The sequence below is a fragment of the Ceratosolen solmsi genome, unplaced genomic scaffold, assembly GCF_000503995.2.
Source record: "Ceratosolen solmsi marchali unplaced genomic scaffold, CerSol_1.0 scaffold6, whole genome shotgun sequence".
In the NCBI taxonomy this organism is placed as follows: domain Eukaryota; kingdom Metazoa; phylum Arthropoda; class Insecta; order Hymenoptera; family Agaonidae; genus Ceratosolen; species Ceratosolen solmsi.
The window spans coordinates 13,571,324-13,592,032 of NW_011948414.1; the positions used below are offsets into that span (position 1 = coordinate 13,571,324).

The following is a 20,709-nucleotide window of genomic DNA, read 5'->3' on the forward strand; positions in this document are numbered from 1 at the left end:
AATTAAAAATGTATTTCAAGTGCATCTTAATATTTATAACAACTGAATTTAATTTCTTGTTGTATTTATCTTAACGTTTTTCATTACAATAATTTTTAATTAAAATAATTTAATAGATTTATTAAATAAGTGTTCAAATTATTTTAATAATAGTCACAATTACGACATAATCTACTTGTAAATTTAAAAAAAAAAATATTGGAGTCACAGTAAATTCATATGTATATAATACACAGTATAATGAATAGTGATAATAATGTTTTCAGAATCAATTCAAGCACATATTTTTTATAACATCACGAATATCTCATCTCATTATTCATTCTTTGAGTATTTTTTAGTATTTATACATTATTTGTATTGATAAGCACGTATCATATATTATCATGGGAAAATAATGGAAAATAATAAATATTAAATTTCAAAAGTTCAATATTAAAAATATGATTGATTCAATTATTTTTTATGTAATAATTCAATAAATATTAGTAATATTTTTGAAAAGTTAAAAATTATTTAATTATTCTACACATATTGATAAATTTTTTTTATAATCAATTTCAATTTTATTCAAAAGTTAACTTTTCTAAATTATTTTTGAGTTGTGCATCATATATTTTGGATGTTATCGTAAATGTTACTGAAATCAATAATCTTCTATTTTCATGAATACAAGTTAAGCTGGTATTTTCCCATAGTTTTAAATTTTTTTATTGATCTACTTTTATATTGACAATATAAAATCAAATTGTACACTACACTATTTCGCTGTACCTTAATAACAATATATTATTAAATAATAATTGTAATTGTAATATAAGTAAAAATCAAGGCAAATGAAAACTGAAACAAATATATTATAATTATGGAATCAAACAAAAAATATCGCAAAAGTAAGTGTGTTGAATAAAATTTAATGAAAAATTAAATATAATCAACTATAAAAAAATCGTTAATAAAATATAAACATTTACAAGATACATAAATTGACTTGATTAAAAGCAACACGATTGAAATTATAAGCATGTTTAAAAACATTCGGTAAGTGTAATATATTCTGTATAGATATTTGATCAGATTCCATATAATTAGAATAATAATGAAAACAATCTAAAAAATTTATGAATGAAATTGAAATACGTTGAAAATATTTATTAGGAAATTAAATTAATATGAAATAATTAGTGAAATAATAAATAAGGGTATTGTTTTTTAATTATTATTAAACCTTGATTAAATATAGTAAAGTTCATGATTAAATAGTATTAATTATTAAATTTTAAGAAAATATTTGTTTATATTGGGTTAATTTTAAATTAATCATTTTTGTTAACTGATATTAATGGATAAATTTTTTAAATATAAACTCATTAACTATTCTATGAATTATTTTATTATATTTTTTTAATTTTATATTGTATAAAATAAGTACTTGACTTTTATAAAACTTCATAGTGTTATATTATTAATTACATTATATATTCTGCATAAATTCTTTACTTTTTCTATGAATATATTAAAAGCAACGCAAAAATATATAAATATTGTTAATATATATTTTTAATGATAAATAATAAATTATTTCATAATTATTCAGTGCGAATTTCGTTGCGTACCTTAATTGATAATCATAAAAATAATATTACTCTAATCATAGGAATTTTGAATTTTTATAAAATATTGTCTTATATGAATAAAATATAAGTAAATATTAAATATTTTGCTATTGTACTTGTTAATTGTATGATATTTAAGTATATATTTACGTATGTCTAAATAAAATTTATACTCAATATTATTACAATTTGTCGATATAATTTTTTTAAATCTATATATATGTTGTAATTCGAAACATATTCTACCTACCAATCGTAATGTAGTAGATTCAATTTCACCTACTAATTTACTATAGAACTTCATATTAATTTAAAATGTAGAACTACTTCACCGCAAACTTTGATAAGTTTGTGAGCCTGTGATAAGTTGATAAGCCTGGAAAACGAAAAATTGAAATTACTTACAGGCATAAGAAATTACTAATTACTAATCTGCATTTTCTCTTATTGACTTATATATATCATTTGAAAATTTGTTAATTAAACGTATCGACTATCACGATTCGGAGATTCTTTGATTTGCTTTAATTATCGACATATTATGAAGGTAGCCAGTGGTGCTATCACTATAAAATTTTTTAATTTGTTTAGTTTTAAAGGGAAAATGTTGGCTGTTCCATTATTTTAAAAATATAATCAATCGGTTAAAATTTTTCCTTTTATTACTTTGAATGTCAAATATCATAAACTAAAAAACCCTTAGAAAAGAATATAAAAGGACGATTATTCCCTTGTTCAATTGTTATGATATCAGTAATCTCTAGGAAGAGTAGGGAATTTCTAGGAAGTTGACTTTGGGTCTATTTATTGTTATTTCCATATGTCACAACTATATTTCGCGTATAAAACGTTAAAAATGAAATTAATATAGAATATTAATTTTTTAATTGATATTATTTTATTTTATTATATATATATATAATATTATTTTAATTAATATAAAATAAATTTAATTTTTTTTTCGTCATAATACTCATAGTCCTGTTTTGACTGTTATACTTATTGTAATAAACTGTAATCCTATTTTCATTTTACTCGCTTATTTAAAAGCCATCTACCTTTCTAGCTACTCATTTAAGAGTTGTATAATGTTGTATAGTTATTAATAATACATTATATAATTAGATTATCATATATAATTTGATCAATGTGTATAAGACATAAAAAGTAAATTCTATTTCACTAAATTTATAATAATTATTAAAAAAATAACACATGGATAATTCATTTTGTATAAAAAATTGTTAAAATTAAATGTAATAACTTTCTGGTTGTTTCAAGGTGATCTTATTATATGACAAACTGAATGTTAAATAGCAAAACTAAAAATATCGCTTTCTGAAAATTTAATTGGAAATGCTACCCTTTTCTACTTTTCTACCTTGTTGAAAATAAGAGACTTTATCTTGAAATATTGATGAGGCAGATATAGTAAATCATTTATATATATATATATATAATGTACAAATTATATATGCAGAATTATTTATTAAAAGAAAGTTAAGATAATATAAATAGTTACTTACAATTTTAATTTTGTCATGATTTTTTCAGATGACGAAACAAGTTTGATGTTAATTTTTTTTGTAAATTAATACTATGTTACTAAATATTCAGTCATAAAAAATATATTTTAATTTTTAATTCAATTTTATAAATATTTAAATTTGAATTACATGTATATCTGTCAGGTTATTATATAAACATATAATATAACTCAATGATATAAAGGAACAATTATGGCCATATTTAATAGAATTTTTGCAAAATTAATTATATCTAAGCAATTGATATGCATAAAGAATTCTGTATAATACGATTAAGAAAAATTACAAAAAGAAATTCGAAATAATAAATGAATATAACATTTGTGGATCTGAATAGACATTATAATTGAAAAAATTAACATTTGCGATTTGTATTCAAAATATTTACAAAAGTTTCTATTTAACTTAAATAATCAATTCCAATTTGAAGATGTCAGCAAGTGCATAATTTTTTAGAACTCATTGAAGATTCATCAAGAATTAATTTATCACTGTCAAGTTGATCTTGTGCACTACCACCTTTTAATATTTGATCATTTTGAAGTATCTGGAGTAGAAAAAGCAAAACATTTTCATTAGTTAATTAATAATATTACGTTTTATATTATTGATAGTTTTTATAATTAAACTGTTTTTATTGATTCGAATTAAAACATGCACCTATTAATGGTGAAAAATTTAATATTTCAATTTCAAAATATCAGAATGATATATTTTTATTGCTCAATTATTATGATAAGGGGTACATTATAATTTCAAAATATCGAAATGATATATCTTTATCGTTGCAATATTATGACGCATCATGCAGTTAATAAAAATAAACTATTAAATTATTGTAATATAAAATATAAATTTTTGTTTTTATATTAAACAGAATATAAAATAGTTGCTGTTATGACAATTAATATTATTATAGAATATCCATTATTTGCTTGTGCTATGCGTGACTCAAAATATGAGTAATATGAAAAGAATTAGTACATAAATCGATATATCTATTTTATTTTAAATTTCATATAATCAGAATGGAGAATTTTCTTCGTTTGGCTATACGGAATAAAGTTAAGTATTATTCAATTATCTTCTTTGATTATTTTCTGTTAATTCATATATAGTAATTGGCCTTATGTTAATTTAAAATGAGTGATAAGTCCTGTGTTAAATATAACGTATATATACGTTGCATTTAAGTTGTGAATTAGTGAAATTGTGCCATACCAATATATTATGAATTCAATTATATTTAACGTTGATTAATATCATATACTATTATATATATATATATATATATATATATAATTTAATAGAAAATTTAAATACTTTACATTTTAAGTTACTTTACATTATAATTATTTAAAATGCCTAATGAATTTCAGCAATCATGATAGGTAACTTAATAATTTTATTATTTTGTTCTTTATTAAAGTTAAAAAGGGAAATCCTAAACTTAATTATTTTCGATTTTTTGATACTCTTTTTTTTATTACTTCGTCGTATTTCGCTATTAGATAATTCACATGTACGCATAAAATGTATGTTATAAATTGTAAACCTGTAGTGAATGTAAAAATGTTTGTATAACCATAGTTTACAATGATTTCATTAATTATTTTAGATTTGATGACTCATGTCAACATAAAGATTGATAACAAATAAAGAATGATAATCTTGCCAAAGATATGGTTAATATAGCGGTTTATAACTCTTTGTATCGATCATATTTGAAGAATTTGATTTTTAATTTGTATTGTACTGATGTACCGTATGCAAAAAATGATTTTGTAAAAAACTATTTTGTAATGTAATAGGTACCAGTTTGAAAATAATTAAAATTAATATGTAAAAGGGAAGTATAATGTAAGTTGTAAAGTAAATTGATTAGACTTCAAACATAATAAATTATTTTTTTAATTTAAAAAATATTTAAGCCTTGTTGAATATTTAAGACAGCTATTGACAGTATTGTCTAATTAATTACCATTATTTAAAACTTTGTTATAATTATTGTAATCATAACAATTTATTTATTGGATTAGTAATTGAGTGCAGTTTATAAGAAAAATGCTTATTTATTTTCTTATTTTTTATTTAATTAATTAATGTAATTATCTCCAAAAATAGAATCATACAATTTAATTTAATAACGAATTATCTTCCTATAAAATACTTACATTTATTATTGATTATTTTCTTTCTAAACTACTTTATTATCCGATTTATTTCATTCATCATTTCATTTCCTTTATTAATTAATTCCAACAATTTTTAGAATTATATTGTTTTTGTTTTTATAGCAAAAGATTTGTTATTGTTTTTTTATCACTGTTTATAGTAATTATTAACATACATATATATAATAAATAAAAAGAATATATCTATAATACCTGAAAGTGATAAAAAATAGAAAATATAATTTAAAAACTTCATGAATAATGATACATTTTTTATCATTATATTTCATATGCTGTCAGTATAAAACTGATTACATATAAATATTGAATTACTCCATATTAATTGTTGTTAGTATACGTTATAAGCACATCTTTTTCCCTAAAATTTACTAGATTTATTTTTTCTTCGTTTATAAATTAATTACATTTTAACGTAATTATATTTGCATAATACTAATTAATACTAAAATGCATAATAATAATTTAGAAATTTAAAAATTGTTACATTTATCCAATATGAGAAAGTTTCGAATACATTTATTCGCTCGGAGAGAATCACTGTATTCAAAATTAAAAAAAATTAATATATTTTCAAAATATATAAAAATGGCACTCTTGTAATATGTTCCAACTCTTTTCTTTACTAGTCTTAAGTTCATAATACGAGTATTTAATATTTCAAGTAGTCATATATCATAAATTTATTTCTAGATCCGTTTCTACAATTAGTTTAACTCGTGATTTAAGGTATAAATCAAACAGATATAAATTTTAATATGTTTAATAGAATGGATTTTTTACCCAAATCAGTGGTTATAAATCTACATTTGCTACTACGGTTGCATATACTGCAATAAAGATTTTATAAATTTGAATCAGGTTATAAGGAATAATACGGTAAACCCATTTTGCAACTCCTCATACTTCATTGGTACATATCACATATAATGCAGCTAAAATATTACGATAAAAATAATTTTTAACAAACTGGTTCTCAATCTTTTAACTAGATATACAATTTTTAAACTAAAATGCAGTTAACGTGTATGAATGAAAGTTTTAATATTGATTTAGATTGTAATTATGCAAGAATAATTTTAAAATTACAAGATTATTTATTTATTATTGTAACTTAAATTATTTTCTTGCGAAAAATTATGTAGTATTTAAGTTTAAAATTTTTTTTTAATTTTTCTATTTAATTACACAATTTATTAATATTTTATTCTTATAGTTCTTTATATATTGATATATTTTTTAGATAAATATAATAGTTAAACATATATGTTGATATAAATATTTAGGAATAAATTAAAAGAAAAAATGTAAATAGTTTATTAAATAATATTTTATATATTGAAAAAATAAAAATAAAAATATAAAATTTAATTATACAAGTAGTTGAACTATCATAAATATTATAACTATTAAGTAATCATTTTAAAAATAAATGAAAAGTTATATTTATAATAAATATTACATAATGATAATTTAAAACTAAATGTTCTCTTTTATCAATAAATCGTCCAAATTTACCTTGAATAATTTGTATAATTAAGTCAAGTAAATTTTTCAAATTAGCTATTAAAATAATCAATTACTGCAGAATCAATAGCCGAGACTGTTAAAAATATAAACAAATTTAAAAAATAGAAAAATCTATAATTGTAAAAAATACTAATACACATGAAATTGAAATTATTTATTATAATATATTTAATACTTATAAGTACCAACAACTAGGATTCTAACTGTTATATGTTATGTAACGTGATAGTTATCGTTTATTTACGATGTCCGTTCTGAGATTTCGTAATTCTAATTTTGACATAAAATTTTATACATAAATAATATAGATAAAGAAATAAAAGATCAAACTTAAAAAGACTCGATCTTTTTTTATTAATACATAAGAAAGGTGGTAATTATAATTTAATTAATTGTTTGATAAATTAACTCTTTCCGGAATCCCTTATACTTATATAAAAAAGTAACATAAGACTAATTTTATATAATTTTATGTAACAATAATCATGAATTTTATAGGAAGTATGTTAAATTAATTATACACACTAATATTGAAATATTCCTACTTATAATTATCGTCAATAATTATTACTTGGTAAGTATGTAGTTATTGTTCAATACAGTCATAATTTTAATCTAAACAGATGTTATAAATATTTGAGTAATTGTTTGAAAATTAATATTTTTCAGTCGATATTTTTTTACATTCTTTTCAATATCTTATTCGCATAAATTATAGCTGTTTATAATTCATTTTCAATATGATTATTATCTCACAATGAGTAAAATTAATATATTTTCTCACATGGTTTTGTTTTTCATATTGCACTATGTAATTTGAAAAAAAATGCAATTTCTATGAATCAAACTATATCAACGTGAGTATAACTTTTCGATAAAATAAATCATTTATGACTGTTTTCCTAAATTAGTACCATCACAAATATACAAGTAATATATCACTAAAAAGACACAAATAAAAAATGAAAGAAGGCTTTCTACTAAATAATATTTTTCGTGTATTATGCCATGACAAATAGTAAATTTTGTACAGTGAAAATAAAAATAATTTCAGAAAACAATTGAATTTTATATATAAAATTTTTGTTACTATCTTTTTATTTTGAATGAATTTAAATTATGAACAGCTCTGAAATGGTCGATCAAACCATAAGCAATACTAATATATATGTGTTTATATGACAAAAATGAAAGATAAAAAGCCATAAGGAGTGGACAAATAAGTGAAAATAAATTAAGGGAAATAGATATGGTCACTTAAAGAACAATTAATTATAAAATAATTATATAAAGCTTGCAGAAGCATCAAATTAAAATTTTCTTAAATTACCTTGAATTTTAAGGTACATGTAATATTTAAATATATTTTTTGTTCAAATATATCTAAAACAAAAATGAAAATTATCTGAAAAATTTATGAAAATTATGTAAATATTCTTTAAATTAAAAATTAAATTATTTTTTAATAAAATTCATATTAATATAAAGAAATCTAATAAAAGTAGTTTGCTAATATTGAAATTATTATAAAAATTACAGAATAAAATAATATATAAATTATTATTATAAAACATACTTTATTAACCAAAAATTTGGTAGCTTCTTCAATATTAACATTTTCTTTGGCAGATGTTTCGAACCAACCCGCAAAATTCTTATCTTTGCAATATTCATCTATTTTATTCGGGAAATTAACAACACCTTCCTTCGGTTGATCACATTTATTAGCTAACAAAACACATGGAATTGGCGATCCATCGCAAAGTTGAACTTTAGAATCAAGATCTTGCTTCCATTTAATTACTGCATCCAGTGTAGCATTTCTTGTTACATCAAACACTATAAACGCACCAACTGCCTCTTTATAATAAACTCGAGTCATATTGCCAAACCGCTCCTGACCTATAATATATTTAAATATTATAATATAAAATATTTATTTTGAAAATAATTATAAAAGATTAATAATGAGTTAACCATTAAAATATTATTACAATATAAAATATAAGAAACGCCTTAAATGAATAAAAATTAAATGTATTATTCTTTTATAAGATAAATTGAATAAAGATATAATTTGTAATAAAACTTTTATTAAATAATATTTTTATTATATATATTTAACGAATTTTTCATTAATATATGTGATTAATATATCATTATTATTTTCATTATTACCATTATTATTATTATTGATATATTAATATTAATATATTAATTAATATTATTATATCATATCCTTTCATTTTATTCAAAATTCTTTCAATGTATATTTGACACACTATGGTAATATAAATTTCTATAAATACCCAGTGTATTATATACAATAATGCATTATATTTTTCTATCTTTTAAGCCTGCCTACTATTAATTACTACTAGTTACTGATTGTAAGCGCTGATCACAAATTCCCGATCACTATTATATCAAACGCTAAATCATAGTTCATCATTTATTATCTATTGCGATTATGAATTTATCAATACTGTAATATAATATTAAATAGCAATATATAAATATTAATGGGTATAATCTAAATAATGTTAAATATTAAAAACCAATATTTTATATTTAACTTTTATACAAGTAGTAAATATTTATTTTTATTCATAGGTATTTTGTATGCAATTTAATAAAAATTCATTTTTAATCTATTATTGTTATACCATTTACATTTAATATTTTTTTATAGATAACTGCAATACTTAGCACATAAAGTTAGTATTTCACATCTTTTTGTATAGTTATCATAAGAACTAATTTTAACATCGTCTTAGCTGAATCTATAATTTTTTATTTCTTCTTAAATTATTGATAGATTTCCACTTAAAATAATTTTTACATATTTAAGAACCGAAGATATAATTTTATATATTATTTCTATTATTTCTTTTCTATTATACTTTCTATTATTTTATATACGATTTTTTCTTCGTTACTCTTTTAAAATTGAATCAACTGTAATTATTCTTAATACTCAATTATTTATATGTTACTATTAAATAATATTATTGTGAAAATCAGTCATTGTATTTTTTTTTATTTTTCATTGATTTTTTTTAATACGCTTTATTAAAAATTATACCTTATTCATCTGCAAATTTTGAGTAATTCCTTTATTATTAGATTTCCAATATAATTTATTGAAATAAATCTCTAATATACTCATATCTATATCTTCAATTTGATTCCTTTGCATATTTATATATTAATCAATTTTCATAATTTTACATTATTTTGAGAATTAGAAGACCTTCTAAAAGGATAAGAAGTCTTTTCTTGTTTAATTTAATTACATATTTACAGTGTTGTTTGTTTCTTTGTATCAATGTCTAGCCTATACATCTATTAATATCTATTAAAAAGAAATCGGAAAATGTACATAAAAATAGATCCTAATATATACAATCCATAAAAAGTATTCGACATTTATCAAAACATTTTTCTGAACAGCTCAACATAGATTTTTCGAAGTTTCATAACTTTCACATTTTTATTTATATATTTTTACTCCTTATTTTCTTTATTTATGTGTAAAAATTCAATGAAATATTCAATAATTGACAATTTGAATTATCAGAATATCTACAATCTATAAAAAAATCTAAAAAGTACTTTAATGAAACAAATAATTAGTTTTATCTCTCTTTCTCTCTCTCTCTCTCTCTCTTTATAATGTTCTTGCTATTATTCAATTTTCTTCTACATTGAACATCCTTTTTCATCTATCTTCCTCAACTAATTTTTCGTACATACTTTTTTTTGTATTTTTGTTTGTATTTTGTTTTCAATAACAGTTTTAATCAAATAAAAATATATTTAAAGTAATTCAGCTATCTTTGTAATTTTTTATCTGGTTGAAAGATAAACTGATTAATTTACTAAGAAAATGTATAGCAAGATCATACCCGAATTTATTCGACTTATATACCAAATTATAAAAAAAAATTATTAATATAAAAAGCGGATGGAAAAATTGATAATACATCAAAAGTTAAGAAAAATTTTAAAATAGAATGTTGGAAAAATTAAAAATAAAAATTGTCAAGAAAAAATATTGCAATGATGATAATACTCAAAGACAATTTTTGTAAGTAAGGAAACTAGATAAAGAATTTTAGACTAGTTCAATTATAGGGTTCCATAAGCAATTATACTTAATCATTATTATTTATTAAAATTGCTTCATAATTTCTCTTATAAACTATTGACTTTGTTATATGTGAAAAAGAATTTGTCGTATAATATCATTATTGTTTTGTTATTATAGCATCACTTCTTAAAATCAAAATTTTAGTCTATATTTTACATAATCGATAAATACGCAAATTAGAAAGAAAAAGCATAAATATACTCTACATTATGAATAAATTCACGGATTCAAGAAATTTTGTGCAGGAAAACGTTTCTAATCAAGAAAATCCAGTAAAATACCATATATTATAAAGTTTCGTTTATGTTAAAAAAAAAATATGCTATAAACAAGAATTAACTATAAAAGTGTAACTAACCTGCAATATCCCATAATTGCAGCCGAATTATAGTTTGAGGATCCCAGTTTAATACTTTAAGAGCAAAATCGACACCAATAGTTGCACGATAATGCTGCGAAAAGAATTGATGCACATAACGCTTGATAATAGAAGTCTTACCAGCTCCAAGTTCGCCAATTACAAGGATTTTGTACAGATGTTCTTTTTTCTCATTTATAATAGCATTAGTTGAATTGCTTTGTGAAGTCTATTGAAATTTTCAACATAAATAATTGTATTAAAATCTTGACAAAATAATTAATAAGCAATTATAATTAAATATATTCACATTTTGAAATTAATCAATACATAATATTATACTGTTGAATATATTAAAAATGTTTATAAGGTTAAATTTGTTTAATCAGTTTCATGGAAATAAAATATTTTACAATCATAAATAAATATTATATTTGTCTAATTACAAGCTATTTTTTTATCGATCACGACATTTTACTTTTATAGAAAATATTCGTGATAAACTATAAAATTAATCATAAATTAATAAGAAAGTAATTGTACAGTATATCTAGAATATCTCAGTATCAAAGTAAAAATATTAATCCAATTACTACTTGTGTAATAGATTAAAATATTCAGGCTTAAATTATTGATTGTTCTTTAAGAATGATTCACTTAAAAAAAAATTTTACTTAGTCATCAATTTTAAAAATATATAAATGTTTATAAATATATAGACATTTATTTAAAATATGACATTTGTTAACTAACACTAAACTATAGAGGAAATAATAAATAGTACAAATTATAAATATATTATTATTATTTTATGTTCAATAACCTTAATATTATTTGTAGTGTAGTATAAAAGCATTTTTAACTAGAAATTTGAAGAATGATTGATAAAACTTCCAATACGTTATAAATTTCAATTTTCAATACAATAACTTGATAATATAACGATGAAGTCAATATTTTCTTTTTTCTCTTTTATTAATGTAGGTTAGTTTTATTTTTCACGTTAATATAACAAAATAATGTACATTTATTAAAACAAAATAAAGCAAATTTATTTCTTGTTTTATAATTATGGGTAGAATATTTATATACTATCTCTTCTTTCATATTGATATTTTGTTTATTTAGGTATAGTTTTATTTCATTTAGAACTAAAAAATTACTACATTTTGATTTGTATAATTTAAAAATATATTTTGAATTACCTTCTATATACTTTGTATATACAAAATATTTATTATTTACCAATATTAAACACTATATCTTAAGAAAAATATTAATTTTTCAATAAAATTCTGAAAATTCATTTCAAGTATATAATTTTAAAAAATTCCTTTTTTCTTTACAATTTTAATAGTCCATGAGATTATAAGCTGGGAAATTTTGTGTAAATCTTGTACAAAGCGTCTTTTTCTCTTTATATTATTTTTTAAAAATAAAATACCAACTAAATCCGATGTAGTTATATCCTTCCTCGATAAATTTTTCTTTTGTCTTGCTATAAAGAATAGAATCGATATGACTTTCTTCTTCATTAATATAATCCAATTTTGATATTATCCTGTTTTAATTATTAACTTAATAGAACTTACTTATTGTAGTTGTACATGAGATATAGTTCCCTTTTCGATTTTTACAGTCAAAATTGTGATATATTTCAGGTTCACAATATTTCATATTCTAAATGAAAGCATATCCGAAATGAAAATATATCAAGATTCAAAGGTAATTAATTATTTTTCTATTATACTGTATTTCTATTCTCATATCTTTATTTTAAAAAATTTTTAATTTTCTCATTTCAATAATTATATATATATATATATATATATATATATATAATTGCATGTTACAATGTTTAAATAAAATATTTCATTTTTAATGAAAATATATTTTTCTTTTTTTTACAATCTTTTTAATTTATTGTATTATCTAATTTTTATTTTTATTTCTATGCCTTTGTAATATTATAACTTGACTGTTTCTTTTCTATATCATTCTATACTCTAACTTTTTCTTGTTTTATGTGAATGTATCTCACATATTTATTTATTAAAAATATATTATTTATACGATTTAAATCCTCTGCATTACGCCTTTTTATACATAAATGCAATTATAAAAAATACTTATATCACTTTTGAAAATAATAATATATATTACAGATATAAAAGCATCATATAATTAATTAACATTTAAGATAAATTCAATTTATATTTATTTATTTATATTTTGATAACATATTATAATTTTGATATATACAGCGATAGTTTTGTATATATTAGTAATGTATAAAATAATTTTAATACAAGTCTTAGAGAATACTTTATTTATATTAAAATGTTCGTATGATTTTCTTAGCTCACATATTCGAGAATTTTTATAATTGTATTAAATTTTGTAGATTTGATTTTATTGTATTATTGTATTATTGTATTATTATATTCTATTCATTATTCTTCATTCATTATAGTTTAATATGAGATATAATATTAAAATTGATTAAGAGAAATTTAAGCTACTTACGCCTATTCGTACAATTGTGACAACAATAAAATTGTATTATTAATTAATAATGGATTCAATCAAGCATATATACAAAAACGAAGATAATAATATAGATAAATTTATTTATAAAATTAGTATTAAAATAAGTATGTATGTGTAATATTTACATATAAAATAATCATAAAAAAATACATGTAAGGTATGATATGCAAGAGTATATATTTTATTTTACCTAAATATATACAATATTGAATACTAGGTGTAATTTATTGTATATTACCTGATATATCCAATATTGAATACGGTGCATAAATATAAAACTAATTCTATGATATACATATTAATATTATGATAATATATTAACGGAATACTATTGAAATAAAAGTAATGATATAATAATATAAAATAAAAGATTAAAAAGATTAAAAGGGATAAAAAAAATTAATTAAAATTATATTATCTATCATATTCACATATCTAAAATATGGATAATATAATATTGATTTTAATTATATAAAATATAAATATTGAAAAAGAGAATGATATTTTTAAATACTTAAAGCAATAAGCTGTGTTTCCGTAAAGGAAAATATTATATTACAATTGTTTTAACGTTATTTTGGAAAAACCTTTTGAAGGGAAAAGTTTAATTAAAAAATGCTTCGAATCTTTAAATAATAATATTTCAAATTTCACAACATAATTAATGCATTCAGATTTATAAAGAAATAGAATGAAATAATGAAATAAAAATGAAGAGATTCTATAAATATAATAAGCGCTGTTGCAGGTACATTACATAAAAGAAATCAATTTTAGTTTGTTAATATTATGAGTAAATAACAACAAATGGAAAACTTTAAAAAACAAATATTCTGGAGTTAAAATTTGACAACTATTTTAGTTACTACAAAACAAAAGAAAATATAGAGATTTATAAAGTATGGACATATATAACATTTTTAGAGATTGTTTAGTAGAAATGACATAGCCATGTAATTGAAATTATATATACAGAATAGAAATATCCAATATATATATATATTAATCAATTAAAAATTTGAATACTCTAAAAAATAATCATTGCTGAAAGCAAAAACTAGTAAATGTAGTGACAAAATTTATTTTAACTATGGCGGAGTAATATGATAAAATTTGGATATGAAATTATCAATTTCTTCACAAAATACATAATTTGATTAATTTACAAATTGTAGAGAAAAGTATTACGCAATCACCAGAAAATTACTAAGATAGATAATACATCGATTAAGACAGCAATGTGAAATATTCTAAACACATAAGTGATAGAGACTTTAAGACTATAAAAATTCTTACATATCAATCTATAAAAGAAAATATCGAATAAGATATCTTAAATACGAACGAGGTCAAGAATTATAGTTCAACAATTACAATACAGTTACAATAATATCATTATTCTCCTTCTGTTATCAAATAATTTTTTTACAAATAATTAGTAAATCATAGTATTATATACTTTCAGAAAAGAAGTATTCAATTACATTTCTAATTACTTGACAAATCTGCTTACGTATGATTTCTATATCAAAATAAAAAAATTAAATTTATGTATTATGATTCAAATTGACACAAATTAATGCACTACACACAGTACTGTAATTAATATATGACTTTTTTCTAAATCTATAATATGATTTTAAAATCGTTTATGCAATGTTAATTACTCCATGCCTACAAGGATGCAGACATCTTTGAACTAATATAATATTTAACCGAGAATAAAGATTAGAGCAATATTTGTTTACTTGTAAAAGCTACGAAAAATAAAAAAATAATAGCACCTGTAAATTTATCTATAGTCTGTAATTAATATTTTTAACTAATACGGCTTCAATTTAATAGGTCTTCTTCAATAGGGGAAGTTCATAAATCTATTTTTTCGATAGACGTTATTTTTTTAAGTATTTTCTGAATATATTCTTTGTATTAATTATCACTATTTAATTTTTAATTTCTGTTATTCGTATAATATTTATTTTTCTTAAGCATAAATTTTTAATGCCCAATATTGCATAATATTCTAATTATTTTTCTTTTTCATATTTTTTTTTTATATTCATACTTACAAATTTTATTGCCTAATATTTATTTATTTATTTACTTAAATTAAAATAATGTAATTTACAGTTTTGTAATTTTCTACTCCCAAAAGTATGAATATATTTAACTTTATCATTTCAAAATAAAAATTTTTTACGTTAATCTCTCAACTATATTCTATATAATATATTATAATCTAAAAATAAATATAACTTTTAAATACCAATGTCGAAAAATTATATAAATAACGTAATTATGTAAAAAATTGAATTAAAAAATATTTTTTATCTACTTTCTAAATCGTTAATAAAATATTATAAAAAAATCTTAATATCAATATACTAGTTATTTGATCAATTTTATTTTTATTTTAATTATCAATTTTACGCTTACAGACTTCAATAATATTCATAAAAGAATATATATTCAATTTATTAATTCTACTTACAATGAAAATATATATTCAAATTATGCAATGATTTATGTATGTATTTATAAACTAAATAATTTATATATAAACCTAAAAAATAGTGTTCTCTGAATATCAATTATTTTAACTACACTTTGTTATTGCAAATACTATATGCTATATTTTTATGGAATTTATATAAGCGAATGAACTCATTTATTATAACGATAAGTAAACATTCTTATTATTAATGATTACAGGATCATCTATTTGTAAAATTTCGTAAAAATGTAAAATAGCTAGTATTAGTATTGAAAATCTTATTTACAATAAGACAAAAAAATAAAAATTTATAATAAAAAAATCATTCCCATATAAATATATTTTAATAATGAAAAAAAATTTTTTGAAAAATAAATTTTACTATATATTTACTATATATTAATACAAATAACTCAATAATAATAATAATACTATACTAAACTATGATAATAATAATACTAATAATACCAATGAAACTAATAATAATTATTAAAATTATTGTAAAAATACTAAAATAATTCGCAATAATTATGTATCTCTTGTAGTAACTTATTACCATGAAAAATAATGAATATTTATCATTTATCATTCATACACTAAATTGAAACTAAAATTAAACCGGTTTTTTAATATTAAAAAAATAGATTTTTTAAAGAATTTTAATATATTATGAAAGATATTTTACAATATCTCATGTTGCAAACATACTGTAATTTGAGATCGAGGAAGGTCAATCGATCTGATTTTATTATAGCGTGACCGCATACTTGAAATTACAGAAAGATGATCATGAAAATTGAACCATAGAAACTTATTATGCATCACAAGTATCTATTATCAGATTTGCAATGTTCAAATTTCAGTAAACATAAATTGCTGTTGCAAATTACTTTATTTCAATATGAGTAAAATTTAAATATTAAATAATTACTTTAAAAAAAAAGATCTTTTAAATGATTAAATAGAATTAATACTAATTTATCTATCATTAATGTGTACATATATATACATAATACGTGATTATATTATAATCAATAACTTCATACAAATATTTAACATTCATTACGTTTTGAATGATCAAGATTTAAAAGAGAAAATTTCTTTGAAGTTTTCTTATATCTAAAATTTAAATCATTATTTTATAATGTCTTTGGTTATAATTATTATTATATTATTATATTAAATAATTATTCTACATGTTAAAATAATAATTTTAATTATTTTTATTTGCAATCACTTTACTATTATTAGTTTCTCTATTGAATTGATTATAATGTATTAACAGATCTTGCTAAATTTGAATTATAATTATTAAATTATTTATGTTATCACCGTGCTCTCCTGATTAAAATCTGTAGTTGGCATACCGATATCTTGACAATTTTCGATACGGGTTCCTTCGACACCAGTAAAATAGTCAAAACTAGTAACTTCTTCAAAAATTCTTTAACAAGTGGAAAAGTACTAAAATTGCTGATTATTTGACCTCTGGTAACTCAATCTTTAATCTAAATTTAACAGTGATTACGATATTTTTAAAATAATCGAGACATAATAAAATTGAGTTTAAATTAGGATGACGTTCAAAATAAAACAAACCTTTTATTGTTAAAAAATGCACGTCACTTTTTAAGCATATATAGCTTTAGTTTGCTTATATATACAGCTTTCGTTGTAGCTAAATAAATACAGTGAATTAATGGTTGCTGTTAATACTGATTGCTAGGGCATGCGACTGATAGTCAACTACGGTGACTAGTGTCGGACTATTGTAACAGTGTTAAATAGCTGCAGCAGAGACGCGACCCCCTTCTCCGCTCACACCAGTAATTTGTCGTCCCACGGCTAACCGAGCGACTGTTTGAATGATGATTGGTCGCTTAACCGAGCAATATTGTCACTTTCAAATGATGATTTATTGATCAACTGGTTCACGAAATCTGATCGAGCTAACTTAATATATGAGCAATACTCGTTTTTCATTATTATTACGTTATTCATAATTAAATATTAATTTATGTGTGTACAATAATATTGTGTCCTAAAATTTATTTACTAATATTATTGTAAATGATGTATTCTTACTTTGCTAAATTTAAATGAATTTTTTAACGTAACATTATTGTTATGATTAGAACTTGCGAGAGACCTCTTTCCAAAATAAAATATAATTTAATTTATGTATTATAATTACTATATAAGTATATTACGAATTATTATATTATATCGAAAACTTATTTATACCTAAATTGTTTTCATCAATTTCGACTCTTAGTTGAATGTTTAAGTGTTTATCTGATAAAAAATGATATGGCTTCTTAGTAAATAAAAAAAAAACAAAGAAGCAACCTTAGAAGCACAATAGCTTTGGATAAGCTGGTCATTGACTTTATCTATATTCAATATAGAATTGTAAAGCCAAGAAAACCTTTCAGATACAAGGACTTATCGCGTAAAAACGGTATACATACTGAATTAATAAATAATGAAATTTTTTTAAAATGTAAGAAAAAATTGAGAAAAGATGGGAATTTAGATCATTTTGGATGATTTTTGTTACAATAAATATTATTTACTTATTTAAAATCCATTAAGCGAAGGTGTAAATTACAAAATTTATATTATGTAAGTGATGAATAATATGTAAATAAATATATTAAATAAAATCTATTATATTATTATTATACAAATTATTGTTATATTATTTTACATTATTGTTTGACATACTTTAATACATACATATACTGTTTTTTATACGAAATAATTAGTACATCTGCATATATGATATCCTAATAATAACTTAATATTGATTCCCCATTTATCTAAGCATTTAATATTTTCCAATATTATCAACATATATATGATTATCTTTGATCTCTGTAATATAACCAATCACATTTTAAATCAATATTTCAGTTAATATTTATAAAATGAAAATGACAATAATTTTATTGCAATATACATTATTTACTATAGAATCGTATATCTAATGTATCTAAAAAAAATTAATTAAAATTTCTTTATTTTTTACTTGCAAATTAATGATATTATTATCCATATGATTATTTAATAATATTGTTATAAATTAATATAATAATTTACTAGTGCTCTATTGATTTCATGAATGTTTTAACAAGTTTTGATATAAATAAACATAAAATAATAAATATTATTAATATTAAATTATTATGAAATTTCGAAAATCACCCAATTTCTCAATATAATTTTTCTGCCCCCTAATTTTATATATAATAATATTAATATATTTTAAAAAAATATTTTCTTTCAATATTTCTTGTTAATATGTAAATTATTAAAAAGTTTATTATAAAATTGTTGTAAAACAGATTGTAAGATTGTTTTTTCAAGCAAATTTTTTTTCTTTAATTTTTACTAAAAAATAAACTCTTATACATATTTTGTTAATCGTAAATTAATAATTTCATTACATTTTTTAAAGTTTAATAAATTCAAAAAACATTTAATTAATAATCAAATTATTATCTTTATAGTACTTTTTAAATAAAATTATTTATATTTTTTGTATGTCTTACTAATTAACAATATAAATTGTTATAGAATATATACATTGTTTATTTTATATTCTTAATTAAAATTTATAATATTCTTATTCCCTTGCACATTTTAAATTATACTAATTATTATTAATTGAATACTTTTAATATACAATATAAGAACTTGTGAATAGTAAATCAATAACTTTCTAAGAATATATAAATCAATTCACATACAAAAAATGCATTGTTTAATTGAAACTTTTTAAAAACTATATTATATTAATATATTAAATCAAATTTCAAATGTAATAAGTTGACTTTTATAATATAAAAGTTCAAATGCATTTATGAATTTCATTTTTTACTGTACAGTATTAAATGAGAATGTATTTCAATTATTAGGTGAGTTCATCACAAAAATAAAATTTTATTAAGTGTGTTGATCTTAATATGAAAATTGTGAGTAATTGTATTGTATAAATAAGTTTTATTTAGATTTTCTTTTGTATTCGATTTACAGTTTAAGTATTCAATTATTCGTAGCTTTTTATTATTGTTTCCCAGTACATAATAATTATCTTAATATATTATATTACAAATATCATAATGGATGTTATTTTACAAAGAATAAAAAATGGGGACATTAAAACATCTTTTATAAAAATATTTATAAAAGTGCATATACTTATAAATTATTTTTTAATGATATAAATCATTAATAAACCGCTAATATTTAATAAGCTAAAAAGAA

The 20,709-nt window shown here is 19.9% G+C and overlaps 1 protein-coding gene across 1 annotated transcript; it reads right to left on the bottom strand.

Annotated features, from left to right (window-relative positions):
* Positions 1–3,596: 3,596 nt before the first annotated feature.
* On the bottom strand, positions 3,597–18,325 carry Rab32 (RAS oncogene family member Rab32). Its single transcript, XM_011507481.1, has 5 exons — positions 18,040–18,325; positions 17,773–17,948; positions 11,397–11,625; positions 8,462–8,787; positions 3,597–3,710 (listed from the first exon to the last, which is right to left on the bottom strand). The coding sequence occupies exons 2-5, from the start codon at positions 17,803–17,805 to the stop codon at positions 3,597–3,599; spliced, it is 702 nt and encodes a 233-aa protein (XP_011505783.1). The 5' UTR covers positions 17,806–17,948; positions 18,040–18,325.
* Between the last annotated feature and the right edge of the window lie 2,384 nt (positions 18,326–20,709).